The sequence below is a fragment of the Dasypus novemcinctus genome, chromosome 18 (genome assembly GCF_030445035.2).
Source record: "Dasypus novemcinctus isolate mDasNov1 chromosome 18, mDasNov1.1.hap2, whole genome shotgun sequence".
Taxonomy (NCBI): domain Eukaryota; kingdom Metazoa; phylum Chordata; class Mammalia; order Cingulata; family Dasypodidae; genus Dasypus; species Dasypus novemcinctus.
Genome location: NC_080690.1, coordinates 15,141,921 through 15,166,693, shown reverse-complemented (window position 1 = coordinate 15,166,693; position 24,773 = coordinate 15,141,921). Strand labels below are relative to the sequence as shown.

Below are 24,773 nucleotides of genomic sequence, written 5' to 3'. Positions count from 1 at the left end.
AGCCATAATTTTATTCCCCAGAGATGTTTACCAGAATATAAACAATAAATGAATTTTATTTACTGTTATCTCCTCAGTGACTGGGATAGCCCACTTGCTGTCGAATGATTTGGCATAAATTCTGAATAAAAAATTCAATGTGTAGAGGTTGGGATTAGTGTATCCTAGGCAAAAGGTACACCATGAGCAACAGTGTAAAAATTAGAAACGAATGGGCCATGTGCAGGAAGCTTAGGTTTGAGTCTGGCAGAGATTAAAAACTGACAGCTCCTGGGCTAACATATTTTGTTTGTCCTACACAGATAGCATTAAAAGAAATTTTAGTGAATTGCCAATCTTTAAAATATGGAAAATTCTCAGAGAAATCTGAATATCCAGCTATTTTTTTTAACAAATTGGAAATCTCTGGAAGCTTGGAATCTTGTTTCTATGTGATAAAAATAGGCTGGAGCTCAGCAGAGGCTGTCCTCAGCAAAGTTCTTCTCTTTGCTGAAGTACCCTTCAGGCATTAAAGTTTGCAATCTCTGGTAGGAGAACTCTGGGACCTCAGGCTGGAAACTCAGGTTTGGGCCACAGATAGAAGGCCTTGGGTATCTGAATGGGCAGTTTGTACTTAATTCAATGGGCAAGAGGAAGAATTGCTTAGTTTTTGCTTAGTTACTATTGTGTAACAAATTACTCCAAAACTTAATGGCTAAAGACAAGAATCATTTATTTAGCTCATGATTTTGTGGATGGACAATTTGGGTTTGGCTCAGCAGGATGGTTCTTCTGGTCTTGACTAGGCTCAGTCATGTGACTGTGGCTGACTGGTCGAGTATGTTCCCAGCTGGGACAGCTTGTCTCTGCTCCACGTGGTCTCTTATCTCCAGCACACTAGCCCAGTTTGTTTGTGGCTGGGCAGGGTTCCAAGAGAGGGATTGGAAGTTTGTAAGGCTGCTTGGAGCTTAGGCTTGGAAGTGTCACTTGGCTTGGAAGTGTCACACCATCATTTCTTCCACATTCTACTGGACTAAGCAACTCACAATGCCAGCCTGGATTCAAACAGACTCCTCCTCATGATGGGAGGAGCTGCAATTCACACTGCCAAGAGGTGTCCTACAGAGAGAGATATATTTTGCAAGTCACCTGCTACAGTTACTGTCAGAGATATATTTTTGAAAGTATCATTTAGAGTGGGATATGCCATGTCTGCCTCCAATTATGTTATCTTTAACAGAGAAATGCTGCCTCCCTGCAACAGTAAATAACTTGATGCCAAAGCATCCAGGTGAGAGATGTCCAACTTGAGCCTCTTCCAGCTTCTTGTCCAAGGACTCTCCCGTTTAGGTTTCAACACATGACTCAGCAAAGGCAGATAGTTTCGTTAAAATTTCTGTGAATGTATGAACAGAAAGTTAGTTAGACAATGGCAGGGAGCTGACAGCCAAGCTAGAAGCAAAAAGAAATGCTTTTTCTGTAGAAACTGCACACCCTGCTGATCCTACTGGTGCCTAAAATTCTACCACATGTCTTCACACTTTTGTGAAATGAAGTTCTCTTTTCAGTTGGTCAACTTTTAAAACACAAATACCCCATCAGAGGGGTGAACTCACATCTTAATGTGAATTTGTCTCCGGTATTAGATTCTCTAATACCAGGAGGACCCTGGATTGGAAAGGAGCCTGGAAGAGGGAGGAAGAAGACAAAGAAGAGTTTGCAGTAGAGGAAAACCTTGTCAAGAAGCACTGTTGGGAAGGGGATTTGGCCCAATGGATAGGGCATCCGCCTACCATATGGGAGGTCCAAGGTTCAAACACAGCCCATGTTCTGAGCTGGCCCACATGCAGTGCTGATGCACACAAGGAGTGCCCTGCCATGCAGGGGTGTCCCCCGCGTAGGGGAGCCCCATGCACAAGGGGTGCGCTCCGTAAGGAAAGCCACCCAGTGCAAAAAAAAGCACAGTTTGCCCAGGAATGGTGCCACACACGTGGAGAGCTGACGCAGCAAGCTGACGCAACCAAAAGAGACACAGATTCTGGGTGCTGCTGACACAAGCAGACACAGAACACACAGCAAATGGACACAGAGAGCAGACAACTGGGGGTGGGGGAGAGAAATAAATAAAACATAAATAATCTTTAAAGAAAAAAAAAGGAAGCACTGTTGACACCACTCTTTGCTCTGCAGGGGCAAAGAGGAAGTTTCACTTAGAAGCTAGACCACAATTTTAATTCCTCCCCCAGAATGGTAGGGACAGGAGTGGAGGGAAGAGAGGGGTGAGGTGTGTGTATTTCTCAGGTCTCTGTTAAAGCATTTTCTAATGGGCCACCTGTGAGAAGGTCTTGACCAATAGTCCTTGTGCCGCAGCCTTCTGTAAGTAGTGAGGATGCCCTTGGGGAACTGCCTCAGAAGGCTGGATTCTGTTTCTTTGCTTCCTCTCCCAAGATATTTCCTCCTTCACAGGAAACGGACTTGGCCCAGTGGTTAGGGCGTCCGTCTACCACATGGGAGGTCCGCGGTTCAAACCCCGGGCCTCCTCGACCCGTGTGGAGCTGGCCCATGCGCAGTGCTGATGCACGCAAGGAGTGCCCTGCCACGCAGGGGTGTCCCCCGCGTAGGGGAGCGCCACGTGCAAGGAGTGCACCCGTAAGGAGAGCCGCCCAGCACAAAAGGAAGTGCAGCCTGCCCAGGGATGGTGCCGCCCACACTTCCCGTGCCGCTGACGACAACAGAAGCTGACAATTTCAGCAAATGGACACAGAGAACAGACAACGGGGGGGGGGGGGGGGAATTAAATAAATAAATAAATCTTTTAAAAAAATAATAATAATCGGACTGCTCCACACCTAGGTCTGCAGCGCGGGGACCTCTTACATGTGTGCTTCAGGAGACACATATGAGAATGTTTGAAGGAACATAGTTCCTAGGAGCAAAGTCCTGGAACAATGAAAATGTCCATCAAGAGGGAAATGGATAAACAAGGTGCAGGTTTATCTAATGGACTACTATACAGCACTGAAAATGAATGAGCTGGGAACTATCACATCAACCTGGATGAATTTCAAATCATAACGTTGAGCCAGTGAAGTAAGTCACGGTAGAATATAGTATGATAATATTCATGTAAATTCCCCATACATGGGAAACCATATAATACAGAGTCCATTGGTCACAAAACTAAAAATAACTTTTTACTATAAAAGTTAGGTTAGGGGCTGCCTCTGGGGGAAGGGAGAGGAATGTGGAAAGCAAGGGACTCACAGGTGGTTTCTGAATTAGTGGCAATGTTCTATCCCTTAACCAGGGGTTGGATGGATGCCTGATATTCTTTTATTATGATTTTTCTAATGGCACATATATATTTTATACACTTCTATAGTAGATGTATATAATAAAGATAAGGAAAACATAATTTGGTGTCTTTTAAATCGGCAGCAACTTCAGTGGAAACACTTGCCCCATCCAGCTGTGCTGCATGAACCACTCTCCCGTCTGGCATTTTGTGGAAAGCCTGGAAGATGTGGATCCAGAATGAGAGAGCTCCCAGGGAAGGAGGTGATGCAAGGAAGCTACAAAGACGCAGCTTATCACATGAAGAGATGAAAGTTTCAGTCGAATAATTTATCCTGAGGATCTTGGAAAAAAGATAGAAGGGAGGAAGAGAGGGAGGGAGAGAGGAGAAAGGAAGGTAGGGAGAGAGGAAGGAAGGAAAGAGAGGAAAAGAAAACAGGCTGGAGAAAAGGAATCTGCCCTTCCAACCCACTTTGGACTAAACACTGACCTTAGAGCAGGGTTTTTCCACCCGGCCCTGTTGCTATTTGGAGCCAGATACTTCTTTGTTGTGGGGGGCTATCCTGTGCATTGAAAGATACTGAAGAGCATCCCCAGCTGGCCTCTATGCACTGGATGCCAGGAGCACCTCCCTGCAATTATGACAACCCCAATTTTCAACTGTCCCCTGGGGAGGAGGGCAAAATAAGCCCCTGTTGTGAACCCCTGCCTCAGAGCTTGTAAAAGGGAACTCTTTCATAGGTGTGAAATGGTGTATGGGGCTCACACTCTGGAGCTGGACTGTGGAAAGAGCAGAAAGAACTGTACCATCAACAGAGGGCCGCCCGGAGGGCTCGTAGGCCAGGCATGCCTCAACGACCTCCTGCAACACTGGAGGGCAGTCTTCACCCAGCGGCTGCTGGTGCTGTTTCAAACCCACCAGCTCGTGGATCTTCCTAGAATCACAGCCTGGCATGGAAACAAGAGGATGAGAGCCTTAAAAACCTGCCCTGGCACTTGTACATCTCTGGATGCTGCTGGTTGGCATCAGAACCAAGGGCTTTCAGCATTGCAAAAATGGAAGCGCTTCCAAGGATTCCTAACCAGCTTAGGTGGTGCTTACATCAGAGAAAAGGGCACTGATGGGGATTTTCTAATCTATGGGAAGGGGACCCGACCCCAGCCAGCACCATCTGACCCAGGTTTCACACTCGTCACCTTCGAATGGGATCTTCCCAGTGGTGATTTCCCAGAGGACGATGCCAAAGCTAAAAGAAAACCAAGAAACTGAACAATCATACAAGTTTCCCCTGGCCCCACACCCCTCTTGCCATTTCCAGAAGACTCAGTGAATTTTTGGACTACCATCTAATTCCGCTCAGCAGAGCCAAGAAGAGGTGGCGTTTGCCCCGGGTTTTCATGTCCTCTTCACGTTGAGTTAGACTCTGCACCAGAACGTGAACGTACCTGTATATTTCAGCTTTTACGTCATATTTATTATACACATTTATCAGCAACTGAGGTGAAATGTAGGCTGTAGAACGGACTCTCTCTGCTTCTTTTTCCTTCATTTCTCGACTGATAGAAGTCTGCGTTTTGCTCAATTCAAACCCTGCAAGCTAGATAGAGAGGAAACTTAGAGGCAGAAAGGAACAGGAGTTTGGATGGGGGTGGGTGGGCAGGAGGATGGTGTTACACACAAGTGTCAGGGCATGGTCTCCCCTTCGGGATCTATTTCCAGGGCGCATTCTGCCTGTGCAGCTGCTTGTCTGGCTGATGTTACAGGTTCGACCTATTACAGTGCAATGACCCAGAGAAACATAGAGAGATTTCTTCTCTATCAAATAGGGCTGGAGGCAATGCAGATTACTAGAGATAATGGTTATCAAGCATCTGTGAGACTTGGTAAGTTATAGCTGTTGCGAGTGTGATTGTGATAGATACAGGGTTTTCTCAGCTGAAGACTTAACTTTGCTCCGTGAGGGCAGAGAAGGGTGCTCAGAGCCATGCGTGGCTCACTTTCCCCCAGAAGCAGATGAAAAACTGATGTGGGGCATCCCCTCTGTTCTACCAGACCCCGCAGAGTGGCCAGCTTGTGTCTTTGGAATTTCTTTTATTTTTTATTTTTTTTACTTTTTATTGTAGTACAGATAGACAACTCCAGGGACTTGTTCTTAAAGTAGCTGCAGCACACTTATTGGGGGTGGATGCTATCCTTGCACAAAGCACTCGTGTCAATGGCACCATCTGCGCAAACTCAGCCACATACCCAAAGCCAGAGTCAAGGTCGTTAAGAGAAGAGGCTCTGGAGGCTCATTCATCATTCATTCATTCACTCATTCACATGGTAATTGAGCACTGGCATTCTCTGACATCAAGCACCACCCTAGACTCCCCAGCTGAGAGGCCGAGTAGGACAGGTCACAGTCAGGTGGGATGAGGACCAGTGCGGGGAGGGGCAGGAGGCGGAGTACTCTGGGACAAAGGGGAAAGGCACCCAAAGGGTAGAAAGACACTCTTCCATTACTTGAGGGCCATCCCTAACACTCATAAGGCCTGAGGAAAGAAAACCAGCTATGGATGACAAAGTATTTGTTTAGCATTTGGGAACTGTGGACATCGTGCTAACAAAACCCTTTCCTCTTCCGTATGATCATCTGACCTTTCCGTTAACTTTGTATCTCTGTTCCGCTGGAAACCTGATAAAGGTTCTAAGCAATATGACTGATGATAAAATGACCGCTGTTTGGTAAATTACTTCTGGACTGGGAGGGGAGGTGATAGGGATGTGTGCTTTGCGGTGACCCTTAGAAGAGGCACGTCCCTAGCTATGCCTCCAGAGTTCTTAGGAAAAGACATCGGCTCCTGCAGCTGATGAAGCTTCTCAGCCAGATGGCCCAGAACCCAGCTGATGGGAGTCTCTTTTTCTCATACTGGGGGATAGTGGGAGACAAGGAGAATATCTTCTGGACCCCTGTATGGACAGCTGTGAGGTGCTCACTGGAGAGGAGCGTTTGGTGCTGCCCTGCTGGCCAGCTGTGCTTCCTGAATATCCTTCTCATGGACTGAAAGTCAAGCATAGCCTGAGGCAGTGGGAGTCTGAATGTTTGGTTGGACCTGAGAGTCCCTGCTGCATCTTGCAGAGACACAGAAGTGCTGTGCAGGCTTCCAGGGGGAAAGGACTCTTAGCCCCTCTGGCCAAGTGGGCTGTGAGGGAAGGTGGGCCTTGGAACAGGGAGCGAGTATCAAGTCCCTCCTGTGGTGGACCCACGGAAGGCTCTCCAGGCAGGGCGAAGAGTTGAGCACAGTTCTAAAACAAAAGCAGAGACACAAGCAGGCCCAGTCTTTTGGGGACACTTGGGTTCCTCTCCCAGTCACCAAAAAGGTTTGGCCTGAGGAGCCCCCAGAAGGCCTCACTCACCTTCACGTGGTAGCCTTCGGTCACCAGGAAGCTTGAGCTGCTGATGTTTCTGTGGAGTTCGGGAGCTTCGGAATGGTGCAGGCTGACATGACAAAGGCAGAGAGCGTTAATGGCCTCTGTGCATTTCTTAAGGGGCTGGGCAGTCAGTACTGGGAAAGTGAGGCTGGTCAGAACTGCAGAGAGATGGAGGTAAACTGTGCAAAGCTCATTTGCAACCTGAAGTGTCCATCGTCCAAGGGGCCCGGCAGCCCTTGTGGAGGGTGTGTGATCTGGCCTCAGGGGTGTCTCTTCAGGCAGGCGCTCTGCCTGGGCAGATCCAAGTGTCAGAGGCATGGCAGGATGCCTGCCTAGGACCCTTCTGACTATGACAGAAGGTGAGGCTGGGGTTCTCACCAGCTCACAGGCACAGAGCCCCTCGGCTTGGGTTGGACTCTCCCAGAAGCAGACCATGAGCCCAGGATTTGGGTATAAGGGCTTTATCAAAAAGTGCTCCCAGATACTGATGCTTAATGTATGTAGAAGTTTAATTAACTTGGATAGAGTTGATGGTAACACATTATAGTGAGTAGCAGCTGGTTTATAAATGGGAATGTGCTGGAAAGGATAGTCTAGGGATGTAAATGTCAATGGAAAGGAAGTTAGAGAATAATCCAGGGCCTGAATAACATGGTAAACCCAGAGGTGGATGAGAACTGTGGCTGATGGTACAGATGCAAGAGTGTCTTTCTGTGAGCTAGAGCGGATGTACATCACTATTGCAGGATGGTGGGAATGTGGAGAAGCATGGGAAAAATACAACTGGTGTGACCTATGGACTGTGGTTAACAGCAATATTGTAATATTCTTGCATCAATGCCAAATATGTACTGTGTTGGTAATGAGGGAGTATGGAAAAAGTGTGCCAAATGTACACTATCAACCATGGTTAGTGGTACTAGTCTGACGATATTATCTCATAATTGTCCAATCATGGTGTGGTATGTTGGTGAAGGGGTATTGCATGGGAATTCTACACATGTGCATGATAGTTTTGTTAAGTTCACAACTTCTGTAATAGAAATATATTTTAAAAATAATAGGGTAGGTTGGGGGAAAAATACACCAAATGTAAGATATGGACTGTACTTAGTAGTAGTATTTTGATGATATTCTTTCATAATTTGTAACAAATATTTCACAACAAAGCAAAGTATTTGTGGTGGGGTGATGTACATGGTAGGATGTTATACATGCTTGTTTTGTAAGTTCACAACTTTTACTATACACTTATCGTTTATGTGTGTTCATTTATGAATAATATACTTCAATAAAATTTTTTATAAAAGCACTCCCAGGAGAAGCCGGCTAGGGAGTGGGGGAAGCAGGATGGAGAAGAAGAATTCAAGCCAGGGAGTGACTTCAGATGGAGTTCCAGCCTCAGCCTGATCCCCCGTGGGACTGACTCTGGAGTTCTCAGGGTTTGCTGGCTTGGGGCCAAGGAGCTGGACTTTGGCTCCCACACCCGCAGGTCAATGGCTACAGACTAGAGAGACAGATAAAACACTCCTGGAAACTTCCAGCTGTCAAAGGGCAAAGGGTCCAATGACCAAGGACAGCCCTCTGAAGGCTGCAGCTGTAAGCTGTCAGCAGCAAAGCATGCCGGGTTGGGGATGGGTAGGCAGGGCTGTTAAAAATGGATCAAAGACAACCCGGGCAGGGCTCTAGCGACATCCACTGCAGGGTACAAAATTACTTCTCATAAAACCCCTTGGTTTAGGGGAGTTGAGAAAAAATACACTTTCTGATTGCAAATAAGTAGGTAAGAAAATATTTCCAAAAGTATGGGCTGCAGTGGCGTGCAAGAGTACAGTGGGAACATTGTTCACCTTTCAATTTATTTCCAATCTTTTTGATTACATCAAGGAGAAAGTTTCAGTTTGGTGTTGGGTGTGTCGAGTATCTCTCTAAATCTGTCCCTATCCCCTTTGCTAAAGAGAATGTGGGTCTGAAGCACAGAGCTTTTGGCAGGCAGCATCATCTGGTCCCAATTTAATAACTTGGTTTTGTTAGCATTTGTGGCAAGTGATAGCGTTTTTCAATTTATAATAGTAATAGAAAGCTTCCTTTTCTTATACTTTGTTTAAGTAAAACACATGAGTCACTTTAAAGAAAAATATTAAGTAAATAATTATGGTGGTACTGGGGATGTGGTAAAAAACAGGAAGATGGTCTATGTTCTGCGACCATTGGGGACCTCTGGGCTAAAAGAAACAGACTCTGCATGTGGGAGTAGGTAGAATTTCCAGATAAATACAGGATACCCAATACATAATTTTTAGTATAAGCATGGCACCAAATTGCCCAGGACATGCATAGGACTTATACTACTAAAATAGTTTATCTGAAATCTGGTATAAGTACATCCCATGCAATATTTGAGACATACACAAAAATACTATTCTTGCTAATTTAAATTCAGTTGGGCTTCTTGTATTTTTATTTGCTAAATCTGGCAACTCTAAGAGTGAGTCCCTTCCGACTCCACAAGAGCGGTCTGGACGTTAAATTCAACACCCATTTCCGTGAGCTGGTGCTCACTGGGGTAAGCCTCCTTTTCCCCTCCTATCCAAGGCGCTATAACCAGAGTAAAGGGCAAAACAACTTGTAGAAGTGGAGACTAGCTGGGGCTTCTGGCCTGTTCCCTCATCTCTGGGATTGCCAGGGGGGTAGACAGGCCCACCCAGTTCTTCTTGGAGCCCTTCGCCCAATGTGGTACCTGTATAAGCCTTTGGCTGCCCCCAGGGCTAGGAGGATGCGCACACCAAAGTTGAGGTCCTGTTTCTTGTCCAGCAGTTCCCTCAGGGTCCCCAGTTCACAGTGCTCCATGACGATGCAGAATTGAGGCGGAGACACTGGCGGAAAAGAGCCCAATGCCATGAAGATGCAGCCCCGCTGAGAGCTCCTACTGTCTACAGCCCACCTCTCCCCCACTCTCTAGAGAAAGGCTTGGCTCTGCTCTGCTGGGAGTCCCCTTTTCCCTCCACCCCACTCCCATCTCACACAATTTGCTCCCCAACCTCCTTGATTGGGCCAAATACCTCCACAGTACCCTTCCCTCTTCTTCAGGGTAGTTGCCATGTCATAATTCCACATTTGTTTGCATAGTTATTTGAGTAACGTCTCCCCCTCAACTGTAAGCCCCAAGAGGGCAGGAAATGGGTCTCTCTGCTCACACTGTGCTCACTAGGAGGCGCTCAGGACTCACGTGGAAGGAGTGCATGATGCCCAGTTGGCAGGGGCTGCTCGGGGCAGCTCAGACAAGAAGCTGAGGTCTCAGGCCACAGGCCTGAGACGTGAGAACTGACACATGTCAGCCTTCCCAACTAACATCACTGGAAGCTTTCCTTTGGATTTGGATTCTAGGCTCCAGAATTAGGTGGGACTGAGGCTCTGGAGAAACCTCCAGAGGGGATAAGACAGGAGTTGCTCTGTCCTCTCTGTAGACAAGAGCAGCAAAACATAACCAGCAGGAGAGGCCATGCTGTGGGAGAAAATGCAGCCATGTCAAAAAGTAAAAATAAAACAGAACTTAACACACAAGGTTCTTGGTAAAGAGGCAGGTAAATTTCACTTTTGGATTAGAACTGCACTAATGACCCTTGTTCGGGTCAGTCAGATTTGTAACTTTCACAGCCACAAAGGGCACCCAGCTTCAAGCCAGTGGGATGGCAGGAGGAGCTGTGGCTGACTGAGTGCAAGCTAACTGCTCTCCTGAAAGGAGGTGGGAACTTGCATCTTGGGATGCAAAAAAATTAGTACTGGTGGTGATGATCCCTTGTAGATGCCTTCCGTTCCTCAAGAAGGCAACGCGTTATAACACAGAAGTTATATTCCAGACCTTCAAGGGCATGGCCAAACCCAGAAGCACTTCTTACCTGTTTCATCAATGCAAATCCCAAATATACGCAGGATATTGGGAGATTCAAATTTCTTCATGGTTTTGATCTCTTTATTGAAAGTATCCCTTACGAATCTATGGAAGTAAGAGGGGAAGCGAGAGTTTCAGAACTGGAAGGTCCCTTAGAGGACATTTAATACAGGGACCCTCTGTGAGTGCGTGGGGGGTAAGCTGCCATGGCATCTGCCAGGGCTGAGAGACGGCGCTGAGCAGAGCCTGGCCGTGAGGGCAGGGCGTGGAGCCCTTCAGATGTGCTCGGGCCGCCGAAAGCATAAGGCTCACTCTGTTAGTCCCTAAGTGTTGACGAAGAGAGTGGGGCTTGCTGACCTATTTTCGGTATTTCACAGCCTAGTAGAATTTTTTTTTAACTGATTTTGCTAGGCAAACTAAAAGGCCAAGTTTTTGTACAATATCGGCACAAAGACAGACAAATTGACCAATGGAACAGATTAGAGAGGTCAGGGCCAGGTCTTTGCACATGAGTAAACTCAGTATGCAATACATGTGGCACCACAAATCAGTGGGGAAAGGATGGGTTATTTGATATTGGATGTGGAGAAAACCGACTCACTATACGGTGAAACATAAAATAGACCCTGCAAAACGTCACACACAAAGGTGGATTCCACATGGATTAAAACCTAAATGTGAAAAATAAAACTGTAAAGTTAATAGAAGACAATATATAATACCTTTGTGACCTAGAGGTGGGGCAGGGCTTTTTAAACAAAACCCAAGAGCACAGATGAAAGGGAGGAATTTTGCTGGATTTGATTACACCAAAATTAAAGCTGTCTGTTTGATAACGGACACCATGGGCAAAATAAAAATATAGATAAGGTGGAGCGCAGACCTTCGCAATGTCTAAAACTGCCAAGTGGTTAATTTCCACAGTAAACAAGGGTCTTCTACAAATCAGCAAGACAAAAACAGCAACTGTGACAGTAAAAAGGGGCAGAGGATATGAACAGGCAATTTACAGAAGAGGAAACCCAAATAGCTGTTTAGCAAACAGGTGAGTAAATGCTTGAATTCTTAGTAAACAGAGAAATGCAAATTAAAATAACCGTAAAATACCACTTTGTAAATTCAAGGTTGAAACAAATTAGAAAGCAGGTTAATACCAAGGCCTGGTGGAGATGCCTACCACTGAAGCGCTCAAGTGTTCATGCATTGCTGGTAGGAGCGGAGGTGCACATGGCCATTCTGAAAGCCATCTGACTGCACCTGATCAAATTTAATATGTGCATACCCTAGCATCCATCACTCCTCCCCTGGAATAGAGCCCAAAGAAATTCTCGTACAGCTCCACAAAGGGATATTTATGGAGGCATTATTTTTGGTGGTGGAAAGTTGGAAAGACTGGGTTCCATCACCAGAAAAGTAGTCAAGATGTGTACCTCTACCATGGATGGCAATTAGTAGGACAGAACTACATATACAAGTAGCATCATGGAATAGGTTGCTGAGCGAAAAAAGGTAAGAAAAGTAAGCATTGGCTATAAAACAAAGCGCCATGTATGAAAATTAAAAATGCAGGCACACATAATAACATACATCTTGCAAGAACACATACAAACAAAAAGATACGTGGAACATACCAGACTTAGAATTACCTATGCAGGGGATGGGGACTGAGAAACAGGAATGAAAGGAAATACATTTTAAAAATACACCAACACATGAAAAAAAAAGAACTCTTTGAGGTTGGAAAATATGCATTGAAGTCTGGACTCTGCTCTTTACTAGCAGAGGGCAAGGCATTTAACCTTTTGGAGCCCAGGTTTCCCCATTATAAGTGGAGCAAAAGGCCCTGGGGAGTTACAGGGAATAAATGAAATGATCTATAGCAGAGAATGACTTACCCAATGCTGGTCTGGGGGTTGTTGAACACTTTTATGGCCACTGGAGATTTGTGGTATTCTCCCTTATAAAGGGTGCTGAATTCAGTCTTCCTTAACAGTTTCCATGGAGACCCTGAAATCTGCTTCTTCTCAATCTCCTTGATTTGCTCCTGTGGAAGCTTCTTCTGGGGCTTCTGAAAATCTGGCCTCAGCCGTGGGAGAAAAGAGAATAAAGGGCCAATGAGCTGAGGAGGGCATCCCAAGGGAAGAGGTTCTTGGTGGCATGTGAGAGCGGAGGTCCCCACCTCTTGCTCTGGCTGGAACATCCAATGGACTCAACCGGGTAAGCCCAGTGCCTTAGAGTGACTGGTAGAGACCCCGCTGGAGGCTGGCAGAAATGCATCATGAACTTCCTTTCCGCCCAGCCCGACCCGTCTCCCTCCTCTCGAAGTTCTCCCTCTGCCTCCTCCACATAGCTTGGCACTCGGGCATCTAGGATCTCGTCTCCTCTGGCCATTTAGCTCTAGTGGTTCCATACTCAGGCCTAGCTCCATTACTCACGTCTATCTTTTCCCTCCCCTGTCCTACCCTAAGGCCGTGAGCTCCCTGAAGGCTGTGTCCTTCTCTGCATTCATTTTTTTTTTTAAAGATTTATTTTTTACTTATTTCTCCCCACCCCACCCCCAGCCGTCTGTGCCCATTCACTGAGTGTTCTTCTGTGCCCACTTGTATTCTTGTCAGCGGCACTGGGAATCTGTGTCTCTTTTTGTTGTGTCATCTTGCTGCGTCAGCTCTCCGTGTGTGCAGCGCCACTCCTGGGCAGGCTGCACTTTTTCCGCATGGGGTGGCTCTCCTTATGGGGTGCACTCCTTGCATGTGGGGCTCCCCTATGCGGGGGACACCCCTGCGTGGCACGGCCCTCCTTGCACGCATCAGCACTGCGTGTGGGCCAGCTCACCACACAGGTCAGGAGGCTGTGGGTTTGAACCCTGGACCTCCCATGTGGTAGGCGGACACTCTATTAGTTGAGCCAAATCTGCTTCCTGTTTCTGCATTCATTTTAGTGCCCACTATGAACAGACTCTGGCATAAGGCAGAGTTTCGTTGAATGAGTGAATGAATATGCATTTTAAAATTTTGATTTGAATTTCCTCTTGAGAATTCAGCAAGTGAATTGAAGCTTTGATTCTATTTACAGAGGAAGTGTTTAGCACTTTGAAAGGTGCTAGAAGATATCTTGTGGTCAAGAAGCCCCTTCTAATGCTACTCTATAGGAGGAAGCCTGGGCTAGGCATGAGCACATCCCAAAACCCGTGGGCTGCTTTCAGCCACCTGGCACAAAACATGGATAAGGGTGGGTGGTGGGGAAGCCGGAGTTCTCAGAAAATAGATCTCTTGTGTGGGGGTGGTCAGAAGCAGGAGGACACATAACTTACGCTGCTTCAAGGTTTCAATGATTTCTTTCACGTCGCTTTGCAAGTGCCTCAGTGAAGCTTCTATATTTTCGTTTTCTGTGGGGGGAAAAAAGAGTAATAAATACTTGATAAATAGAAATGAAAATTGAAACCACATGGAAATGCAGTTTTTTAACTCTCCTATCCACTGTGGTAGGAATTACTACTGCTTGCCAACATCCAGTGTCCTAGTCTAAGCGCACAGGAGATGCCTTGGAGGATGGCCGTGTGACTTGCTTTGGCCAAGAAATGACATGTGCCACTTCCCAGCGGAAGACTACATGGACTCTGCTCAGCACTCCAACCTGGCTGCCCTGGGAGCCCGGGATGTTGTGTCAACGTGGAAGGCATCCTGGGAGGTGGAGCCGCTGGGGCTGGCCGCCGCAGAGGCTCTCCAGGACTTGGCCTGGAACTTCTGTTTCTTAAGAGGCTGAGCTTTTTCATTTTTCTTTTTTTAACCATCTCTCCTATCCTGACTCAGACATATTTTTAGAAGTTGATAACACACAATTTAGGGTGACTAATCATCCTGATTTGCCCAGGACTGAGGGGTCCTTGGGACATGAGACCTTCAGTGCTAAAGCTGGGAATGTCTCTAATGAAAAAAGTATGGAGAAAACGACAATCTGCTACTCTGTCAGTAGGAGTGATGTTTGAATGACCTTGGTGGAGGACAGTCTGGCAATCTCTAGCAAAGTTTAAAATGCTCCACTTCTCGGAGTTTTTCCTGAAGATAACACAGTATGAAAAACTGGGCAAAACTTAAACGTCCACTCATGGGGGCTGCTTGCATGTACTCCAGCCCCTGCATAGGGCAGAACTCAGGACAACTCTGGACATTCCTGGGCAACAACGGTCAAGGTTATTTAGTAAGAAAAGCAAGAAGCAGAACAGGAGGTTTACTCTGCTTCTGACTGTATAACAACAACAAAACGGACCTACGTCTCTGGAGGGCTGTTCAAGAAGCTGGAAGGAGAGGCTGTGTCTGGGAAGGGGAACAGGGGCCTTTGAGGTCAAGGGTGGGGGAAGATTTACTTCTCACCCTGTGCCCTTTTGGTACCTTTTGAATTTTGAACTATGTGAAGGTATTACCCTAAGAAAGAATGCTTACAAACTTTTTAAGGGAGAGTAGAAAGTAAATCCCGTTCCCATGTGGATGACATGCATGGGCGCGCCACCCCGTCAGGGAGCACTGGGGAGCAGGAAGCCTGAGCCCACACTGCCCTGCAGCCTCTCTGCACCACCCCCACTCCCACCCCCACCCAATCCCCGATACTTTCCCTTAGCCATGGGTGCTCAGCAGGGGGATTACAGATGCCTCCTTTCCTGTCATCCCAGTAGAGGACCTATTTTGCTCTTGGGTCCCTAACAGGTCTGGTCTGTCCCGCTCGGTGCCTCCTGCTGACCTGATTGGGGATGGAGCACCCTACCCACAGAGGAGGCAGAACAGTTACTCCTCTGGGCTCCAGCACCCAGAAGGCTCCCCCTCTCCTCACCTCTCTCTCTCAGCCCCAATCCTTTTAAGAGAGAAGGTCTGGGCTTCACAGCCCCAGCCTCTGCACAACTGGGATGAGACCATTCGTGTCCATCCTTATCCCTCTCCTCCTTGTTCGGTGGCCCTTGGCTCCACTTCTCCCTCACCTCCAACCCAGCCCATGTCTTATCCCCTTAGAGACTTGCCCTCTGCTAAGACCAACTAATTCCATCAGTGCCACCCTAATTCAAGTCACTGTCATCTCCTGCTAGCCTCTAGTGGTCTCCTAACTGGGCTCCCATTTCCATTCTTGCCCCTTGGAGCAGGCTGAATAATGGGTCTCAATTCTTCACTCCCTTATATTAGGATTAGACATCCACACCCTTGCCTGCGCCTTGGACTGTCCTTGCCTGTCCCTTCACGGTGGGCTCGGCCATGTGACTCGCTTTGGCCAATGGGATGTTAGTGGGCGTGGCCCAGCTGGAAGGTTGGGTTTACCCTCCTGCAGTTCTGCCAGGAGAAGAGCCCTTCCTGGAGACTCTGCATCTGCAACCTGGGCTTCAGGAGACATGCAGAGCTCCTCCCCCCAAAGTGGGCCTGCAGCCTGGAGCCCAGCCCAGCCCACCTGAGATCAGCCGCACCCCACCTGATTCACAGACCTGTGAGCAAGAGAATTCATGACTGCTGGGGCGGTTTGTTGTGCAGTGTTAGTGCGGCGATAATTGATTAATATATCCTACAGTCTATTTGCCACACAACAGAGCGATTTTCTTTTAATGCAAATCAATTCACGATGGGCCTGTGTCTAAGGATCGCTCTTCACTGGCTTCCTCTGGCTTGAAGAATAAAATCTGAACGCTCATCATGCTTACAAGGATCCACATAAGCTGGCTCCTGTATTCCTGACCTACTTCTTCACTTTTATCTGATACCACTTTCCCTCCCTTGCCTACTATACCAAAGCCTCTCTAGCCTTCTGGCTGTTCCTTGCACATGCCATACTTAATTCTATCCCAGGGCCTTAGCATTTGCGATTTTCTCTATTTGGAATGCTCTCCTCCCTCATCCTCCTGTGGCTAGCTCCTTCTCATTATTCAAGGTGTCCATTTCAACGTCACCCTGTGAGAAGCTTTCCCTGACTACTGTCTCTGTACCCATTGTTACCTTCTATCTTGTTACTCTGCTTTATGGTTTTCATTGGCCTTAGCGAAAATGACTTTCTTAGTTTAGATGCTCAATTTATGTTTGCTCAGTTAGTTCTTTCTCTTGACAATTTACATCTTAACTGAGGGTCTGGGACAACTAAGGCTTGAAGGAACGAGCTTCTAGAATTTCACATATTGTGTCAAAGAGAATGGAAAGGCAAAGGAAACTCATCAGTATCATCTTTCCCCCTAGCGCGCCCAAATTCTGCCGGCCCCGCCACATCTGGGCCATGGATATGAGGAGTTCTGAGCCACAGGTATAAAAAGCTGCGCAAACCTCTTCATCCTCCTTATTCTTTTAGTGCATCGAAGTCAAGTCAAGTGCCCCCATTCGCCCCCCGCAAGGAAAAAAACTTACGCCTTTCCAGATTTCTGAAGCCTCGCCTGTCTTCCTCGGCATCCTGCTGATCCTCCTGCTGCCAGGAGGCTCGATGGAGGATGTCTGCAACCAGCTTCCGCTGATCGGCCTGGAGCAGCAGCGAGAGCTCCTCCGAGGCATCTCTCAGCCTCTTGTTCACCTCACTAAAGAGCATTTTGTCCTGCCCTGCAGTTAGAAACTTCCAGGCATTGGATTTTTTGCTGAACTTCTCTATCTGTGCCTCAGCCGCCTCCAGGGCCTCCTGGAAACGGCCCAGAGCCTTGGTTAGTGGAGCGGGCAGCTGCTTCTCTCCTTGGGCCTGCAGCATCTGCAGGGGCTGCAGCAGGCCGAAGACGCGGCCTCCCAGGCGCCGGCACTGCTTCCGGCAGTACTGCATCTCCTCACACTGTTTGTAGATGCGCTCGCCCAGGTTGATGATCTGCCCCAAGTAGTCCATACCTGGAAGAGACTGACGGAATTTGTTTAAGCTCCAGAAATTCCTGCACACTCACCTCCTTGAGGAAGGGAGCAGCAAGGGTGACTGTGATTTACAAGCCTCAAGAGATATGAGGTGGGGGCATTTTCAGGACTTGGAGTTGTCCTGGGTGGTCCTGCAGGAACAGATGCTGGACATTGTATGTCCTGCCATGGCCCACTGGGTGGACTGGGGGACAGTGTAAACTACAATGTAAACCACTGTCCATGTGGTGCAGCAGAGCTCCAAAATGTATTCACCAAATGCAATGAATGTCCCAAGATGATCAAAGAAGTTGTTGATGTGGGAGGAGGGGTTTGGGGACCTCATATTAAAAAAAAAAACAAAAAAAAACTAAGCAAAAAATAAATAAATAAAAATAAGTGCCTCAAGAAGTCTCCCTAGCGTTCTGACATGGGCTGGAGCTGACTTGCTGTCCACTAAATTCGGTTCTGCCCTTCCTTTGTAACAGAACTGTAGACAGGAAGTGGCAGCCCAGCTAGGACGCTATCTCTCAGTGCCCCCTGGTGGCTTGATGTGGCCGTGGGACTAGTTCTCCCCACTGAGGTGTGCGAGGAGGTAATACGTGCTGCTTCTGCTGAGGCAGGCTTGTCCCCTCTATACACTCTTGCCCTTCCGCCACCTGGATGCACAGGGTCATGGAGGGAACTTGGGTCCCTGTATCACTGCTTGGAGGAGAGCTGCCCACGGACCTGGAACATCTGCCGTGGACTGATATGTGAGTGAGGAAGAAACTTCTGTGTTTGAGGGATAATAGTCCCGGGTCTATTTGTTACTTTGGTTTAGCCTACTCTAACAAATACATCCTGCCAAAGAACAGACACCAGGCAGCTAATGCAAATGAATGAAGTGAGCTGGGCTGGGAATAAGTTTTCCCACCACAAAGAAACAGGCTTCCTCCTATTTTCCTTGAAGCATGTGGACCTCCTGGTCTACCTTTCATTTCCCCATTTTCGACAGAGACAAGAGTACAAAGAACAGACCGCTTTGTTTCTTAGTCCTTTAAGATAAAAACAGTGTATATGCACAAGGCAGGGGCTACCCAGCAGTTGCCAAGTGTCGCTCGTAAGGAGAGCCCAGGGGTGGAAGATCTTCTGGTTTTCCAGAAATAGGGATTTTACATTAAATCTGTTGACTTTAAATACTGCAACCATGTCAAGAAGTGTTTTAACAACTGTGCAGGCCAATACTGTGTGGGCCAAATGAAAAGTGTCTGCAACTGGATATTGCCTGTGAACCCCAGGTTACAAACTTGGCCATAGCCAACCAAGGATATTCAGGATGACAAGAGAAGATGGCTTCTGTCAATCTAAAATTTTCCTTTCTATCTCTTTTCCCAATACCTGGGCCTACCTGCCTCCCTAGTTTTCACCCCTAGACCTCTGTGTTGTGTTTATAGTGCACTGTCAATTTGTTCTACCCTCCCCCTTGCCTTATGCATCAATAAGATATTATTTTATAAGTACCATCTGTCTCAGAGGTATTTGCATTAAAGACTCAGATATATTTTTTTAAAGATTTATTTATTCCCCCTCCCCCTTCTCCCACTGTGCTGTTCTTTCTGTGTCCATTCACTGTGTGATCTTCTGTATCTGTTTCTCTTTTTGTCATTTCTTCTCATTTTTTCCCCTCTAGGATTCCCCAGGATTCAATCCTGGGGACCCCTGATGTGGAGAGAGGTTCCCTGTCAATTGCACCACCTCAGTTCCCAGTCTCTGCTGAGCTTCACCTTGACTCTCCTCTCCATCTCTTTTTTGTTGCATCATCATCTTGCTGCGTGACTCACTTACATAGGCTCACCATGTGGACACTCGGCTTGCTGTGCGGGCACTGGTTCACCATGCAGGCACTCACGTGGGCACTGGTTCACCATGCGGGCATGCTCTCTCTTCTTCTTTTTCACCAGGAGGCCCCAGGGATCGAACCTGGGTCCTCCCATATGGTAGGTGGAAGCCCTATCATTTGAGCCACGTCTGCTTCCCCAAGACTCTGACATTTTTGAGGATCAGAGGAATCGGGGTGGACACTGATCCATTTCCCTACTTCCTATTATTACTCAGATTTTCAGTAGCTTTCTCCTCCTCTCTGATTTGGCAATGTGTTCGTGGGGCAGGTAACCCCATCCTTGACTCCACAGGTGAGCAGTGATTACTCTAAACTGGTTCTTGGTCATTGGGGATCATTTTTCCCCCCAGGGGACATGCAATTCAGGAGACATTTTTAGTTGCCATGATGGGGAGGAGGATGCTACTGGCATCTAGTGGGTAGAGGCCAGGGATGCTACTATGACAAAGAATTATCCAGCTCAAAATGTCAATAGTGCAGGAGTTGAGAAAACCCTGGTCTAAGCCAGCAGAGATTTCCTAATAGTTCGTTACAGTGACTGGTTCAGAAAAGGGGCACCTGAAGCCCCATGTATCTATAAAGGAAATATCAGAAGATATACAAGCTCATGGATATGGAAAGTAGAGCACAAATTGCCAGGGGTAGGGGCAGGGAGAGTGGGGAGTTAATGCTTAGGTGTTAAAGGGTTTCTGTCGGGGCAGATGGGAAAGTTTTAGTAAGGAAAGGTGGTGAGGGTATGGCTCATTGTGAGTGTGGCTAATCCCACTGAATGGCATGCTTGGGAGGAGTGGTTGAGATGGGAAAGTTTATGTTGTATATGTGTTCTCACAATTAAATAAAAAAGCAAGAGCAACTAAAGAGACAATGACAATTAACGGCAATACGTGGGGGAGTGGATGTAGCTCAGTAGCCGAGCACCTGCTTCCCATGTACAAGGTCCTGGGTTCAATCCGTGGTACCTTCTGGGAAAAAAAAAGGCAATACATGATCCTAGATGGGCTCCAACAAGGGCGGGGAGAAGGCTCAAAAGGACATTATTAGGACACGTGAAGAAATTGGCATATAGACTGCATGCTTTACATCAATGTTCAATTTCTTAAACGTGATCACTGCCCTTGGAAGGATTACAAAGGTGAACATCCTTGTTCTTAGGAAATAGACGTGGCAGAATTGAGTGTCCAAGGAGCAGGATGTGCAAAGCCTACATCAAGGGTTCAGAAAATGGATTGAGAGGTAGACAGATAGATGGGTAGATAAAATGATATGGCAATTGTGGCAAAATGTTATAACTGGTCGATCTGGGTATCTGGGGGATAGGGGTATGTTGGAGATCTCTGAATGGAGCTTGTAGTATTTTTGTAAGTGTCCTGTAAATTTGAAAGTATTTCAAAATAAAAAGTTAAAAAAAAATTCCATTAGACTGACAGATGACTCCCTTGTTTACCTGCCTCTATAAAACCCCAGGCCCTTTCCCTTTCTTCCACAAAGTGAGTATTTTCCCTATTGCAATGGCATGAATAAAATCATCTTAAAAAAAAACGACAGGGCACCTGAGCTGATTTGTGTGGAGGGGAATGCTTCCTGAGGAGCCTCTCATTCTCAACCCCTTCCTTTCCTCTAAACGGGTGAGAAAGCATGGAGCCTCCATCCTAAAGCCTTGGAATAAGACTAACGTGAGCATAGCAGGAAGGAAAGAAGGAGAGAATCTGAGTTCCTGATGACAACACTGAGCCACTGGTTTGAACTGACCCTGAGCCTACCCTCTCTCTCAGATACAAGTTACATGAACCAATAAGCTTTCTAATTGTTTTTTTTTTAAAGATTTATTTATTTCTCTACCCTCCATCCCCTCCCCCCTGTTGTCTGCTCTCTGTGTTCATTCGCTGTGTGTTCTGTATCTGCTTATATTCTCATTAGGTGGTTCGGGAATCGATCCTGGGACCTTCCGGAGTGGGAGAGAGGTGATCATTCTCTTGGGCCACCTCAACTCCCTGTTCTGCTCCATCTTATTGTCTCTCCTCTGTGTCTCTTGTTGCATCACCTTCCTGTGCCAGCTCTTTGCGTCGGCTGGCACTCCCGTGCAGGGTGACACTTCTGCATGGGGGGACACTCCTGTGTGGGGCGGCATTCCCGAGTGGGCCGGCACACCGTGTGGGCCAGGTCACCGCACAGGCCAGCTTGCCCTCATCAGGAGGCCCTGGGCATCAAACCCTGGACCTCCTATATGGTAAACGGGAGCCCAACTGTTTGAGCCACATCCGTTTCCCTTTCCTAATTGTTTAAGCCAGTTTCACTCATGTTTTCTGGTCTTGCGACTAAAGGCAACTGAGTTCAGTAATGAATGATGAGACCAATGATGACAAATCTCTTTTCACCTCCTACATGCTAAGTGCTTTAGATCCACAAGTCCACTGAGGTCATCTTCACTTTACAGATGAAGACACTGAGGTTCAGAGTGGTTGCATCAAATAGTAAGGCCATTAAACAGTTTTCAAAGTACTTTTAAACAAACATAATCTTCTCAGGAGCTCAGTGGAATAGGTAGTGCAAGTATCACCATTTTACTGATCTGGTAACAGCTTGAGCCAAATCTGGTTTTAAAGCATGAGTAAGTTCCGGGCAAAAGTGAAATCACATAAGCAACCAATTGACACACCTTCATCTTTGTTGCCTTCGAGTTATATTGATCTGGCAAGGGAGGTACCAGGTAAAGGCACTCCTAGGGCACTCCCAGGAAGACTCCAAGGATCTGAGCACTTAGCTCCTCCCAGCTGCTGAACCAGTGCCTCTCTTTGGAGCCATGAGGGCAAAGGGTTTTCCACCTTTCTTTGGTCCACTTGAGACAGAAGCAGTTGTGAAAGTGTTGCTCAAGGAACATTGTGGATTTCAGCTTTGTGGCTCCAAGACATGATCTAGATGATTTTATTACAGCCTCATCAAAAAGCCATATCTCAGCAATTCCTCATTAGAAAAGACAAGAGGGAAAATATCCCATTCATAAAAACAAACAGTTAAAAAATATCCAGCAATACATTTTACAGGAAAAGTGCTGGAGTGGAATGAAGAAGGTTACACAAAAGAAAGCTCGAAGAAATGCAGAGAAATGTCGCATTTCTGTCTGGAAGGTTAAAAATGATAAACTTGGCAATCCATCCCAAAGGTTAACCTGTTTTTCATACAGTTTCAGTAAAACTCGCAATGGTATATTTGGGAATTGAAACTAAATGATGCTCCGGAAGCGGACTTGGCCCAATGGATAGGGCGGCCGCCTACCACATGGGAGAACTGTGGTTCAAACCCTGGGCCTCCTTGACCCGTGTGGAGCTGGCCCACGCACAGTGCTGATGTGCGCAAGGAGTGCCGTGCCACGCAGGGGTGTCCCCCATGTAGGGGAGCCCCATGTGCAAGGAGTGCGCCCTGTAAGGAGAGCCACCCAGTGCGAAAGGAAGTGCAGCCTGCCCAGGAATGGCGCCGGACACACGGAGAGCTGACACAACAAGATGATGCAACAAAAAGAAACACAGATTCCTGGCGCCACTGATAAGGATAGAAGTGGTCACAGAAGAGCATACAGGGATTGGACACAGAGGGCAGACAACTGGGGGGGGGGGGGGGGAGAATAAATAAAAAATAAATCTTAAAAAAAAATTAAAAAAAAGAAAGAAAATAAATGATGCTAAAGCTCATTTGAGAAAGGAAATTAGTACAGATAACCAGGAATTTTTAGATATTGATAAAAGGGACTTTCACTGTAAGTTATTAAAATGTACTAAAAACTGCAATAACTAGAATAGTTTTTGGTTGGTGTCAGAATAGGCAAGTTAAAAGCACAAATTGAATATAGGACAAAGCTGTTAGAGGGCTGGAAGGAATATAAATATATTCGTACAGTACTTAGACTCCGCAATTTGAACTTCTAGGGTCTTGTGCTATAGAAAAGCTTGCGTGTGTGTAGCTAGAGGTACACTAAGCTACTCACACCAGCTATTTATAATAGTGTCAAATCGCTAACAACTCTAATAAGAATATGTTCATGTCACTTAGAGTGTAGCATTGAGAAAAGAAGTGACTTATTTTAAAAATTTAAAAATCTTAAAGTGATAGTAACAATATAAAATGTCACCCCACCCCTCCAAAAAGTTGGATACATAAAAGGTAATCAGATATCTTTTTCCTGGGGAGAGGGTTACCTCAGGCTGTCCTCCTTGTGACTCCCCAGAAAAGGAGGAAGGCATAAAGCTTAAGAACTGGGGTCATCAGTTTTGGAAACGTCCCCACCGACGACCCCAGCTCCGGTCTCTCTAGGGTCGGGCTTCCCAAGCCCCTGCCCCTCCTTGACCTCCCCCCCCCCCCCCCCCCATTTCAGAGACCCCAGGAGCCAACGCCACCATCGCGGCGAGGAAACGAAAGCAACGCGGCCCTGAGTTCCAGGAAATCTGCTCCCCGCCCCGGCTCGCCGCGGCCGCCCAGGTATGCCCGGTCCCCGGGCCCGCGCGCGCCCGGGACGCGCCCTCCACCCACCTCCAGTGTGGGCTGTGCCCAGGTGCAGCCAGACCCTGCCCCGGCTCCTCTCCGACGACTGCCCCCTGCTCAGGGGCGAAGGCGCGGGGCGCCAGGCCCCCCGGGGAGTCCCGAGCCCCCTGCCCCGCTTTCCGCGGCTGGCCCCGCGCTGCCGCGGGCGGTGCGGGTCTCGACACGTGGCCTGCAGCGCCGCGGCCGCCCCGTGTGTTTCCCCCCCCCAAGGGAAACCGGGGTGTCTACGCGCGCCCCCAGGCCGGCGTCGGACGGCAGTTGCCGCGCTGCGCGCCGCGGGGGTGGCCGCCGGCCCGGGGTCCGCGGGAAGGCTGCGGGCCGCGCCCTCGGGGCTCCCGGGACAGGCTCCTGCGGGCCGCGCAGCGCCCTTGCGACCCGTGCTGCCCGCACCCCGCCCTCCCGAACCCACCGGGAACGACGGGGAGGGGCTCACCGGCCGCGCCCTCCGCTCTGGGCCGAGGGTGCAGAAGGAAGACGTTCCGAGACCCTGTCCTCCGGGGTCGCAGGGCGCGAAGGCCTCAAAACTGGCAGCGAGAGGGAAGGCGCTGGAGCGGCTCCTCCCCACCCAGAGTGGAGTGGGGGGAGACGGAAGGGAAGAGCCGGGTCTATGGGAGAGGAGTCACTTCCTCTAGAAGCACGGCATAACTTTCTGTTTAGATGTCAATCATGGTGTGTGTGTGTGTCTGTGTGTGTTGTCGTTGTTGTTTATCTTTATTTTTTTAATGTTATATTAAAAAAATATGAGGTCCCCATATACCCCCACCCCCCTCCCCTCACTCCTCCACCGCCACTCCTCCCCCCATAACAACCACCTCCTCCATCATCATGAGACATTCATTGCACTTGGTGAATACAGCTCTGAGCACCGCTGCACCTCATGGTCAATGGTCCACCTTATAGTTTGCACTCTCCCCCAGTCCACCCAGTGGGCCATGGGAGGACACACGATGGCCA

At 47.8% G+C, this 24,773-nt stretch overlaps 1 protein-coding gene across 4 annotated transcripts; it reads right to left on the bottom strand.

Moving 5' to 3' along the window:
- Nucleotides 1–695: 695 nt before the first annotated feature.
- Nucleotides 696–24,408, bottom strand: MLKL (mixed lineage kinase domain like pseudokinase). Of its 4 annotated transcripts, none has more exons than XM_058279719.1 (11): nucleotides 24,229–24,408; nucleotides 16,946–17,414; nucleotides 13,891–13,965; nucleotides 12,476–12,656; nucleotides 10,588–10,685; nucleotides 9,429–9,564; nucleotides 6,674–6,755; nucleotides 4,720–4,871; nucleotides 4,471–4,520; nucleotides 4,081–4,221; nucleotides 696–1,375 (listed from the first exon to the last, which is right to left on the bottom strand). In XM_058279719.1, the coding sequence occupies exons 2-11, from the start codon at nucleotides 17,400–17,402 to the stop codon at nucleotides 1,326–1,328; spliced, it is 1,422 nt and encodes a 473-aa protein (XP_058135702.1). In that variant the 5' UTR covers nucleotides 17,403–17,414; nucleotides 24,229–24,408; the 3' UTR covers nucleotides 696–1,325. The 4 variants fall into 4 exon arrangements, with proteins under 4 accessions (XP_058135702.1, XP_058135704.1, XP_058135701.1 ...); XM_058279721.1 differs by having other exon boundaries at nucleotides 16,946–17,404; XM_058279718.1 differs by having other exon boundaries at nucleotides 24,253–24,408.
- Between the last annotated feature and the right edge of the window lie 365 nt (nucleotides 24,409–24,773).

Coding starts and splice junctions, on each gene's coding strand:
- MLKL (XM_058279719.1), bottom strand. CDS start 17,402: ATGGACTACTTGGGGCAGATCATCAACCTGGGCGAGCGCATCTACAAA. Junction 4,521..4,719: donor GTAAAAGCTGAAATATACAG/GTACGTTCACGT, acceptor GTTTTCTTTTAG/CTTTGGCATCGTCCTCTGGG. Junction 1,376..4,080: donor CGGGCGGCCCTCTGTTGATG/GTACAGTTCTTT, acceptor ATACATTCACAG/AAATTTTAACGAAACTATCT.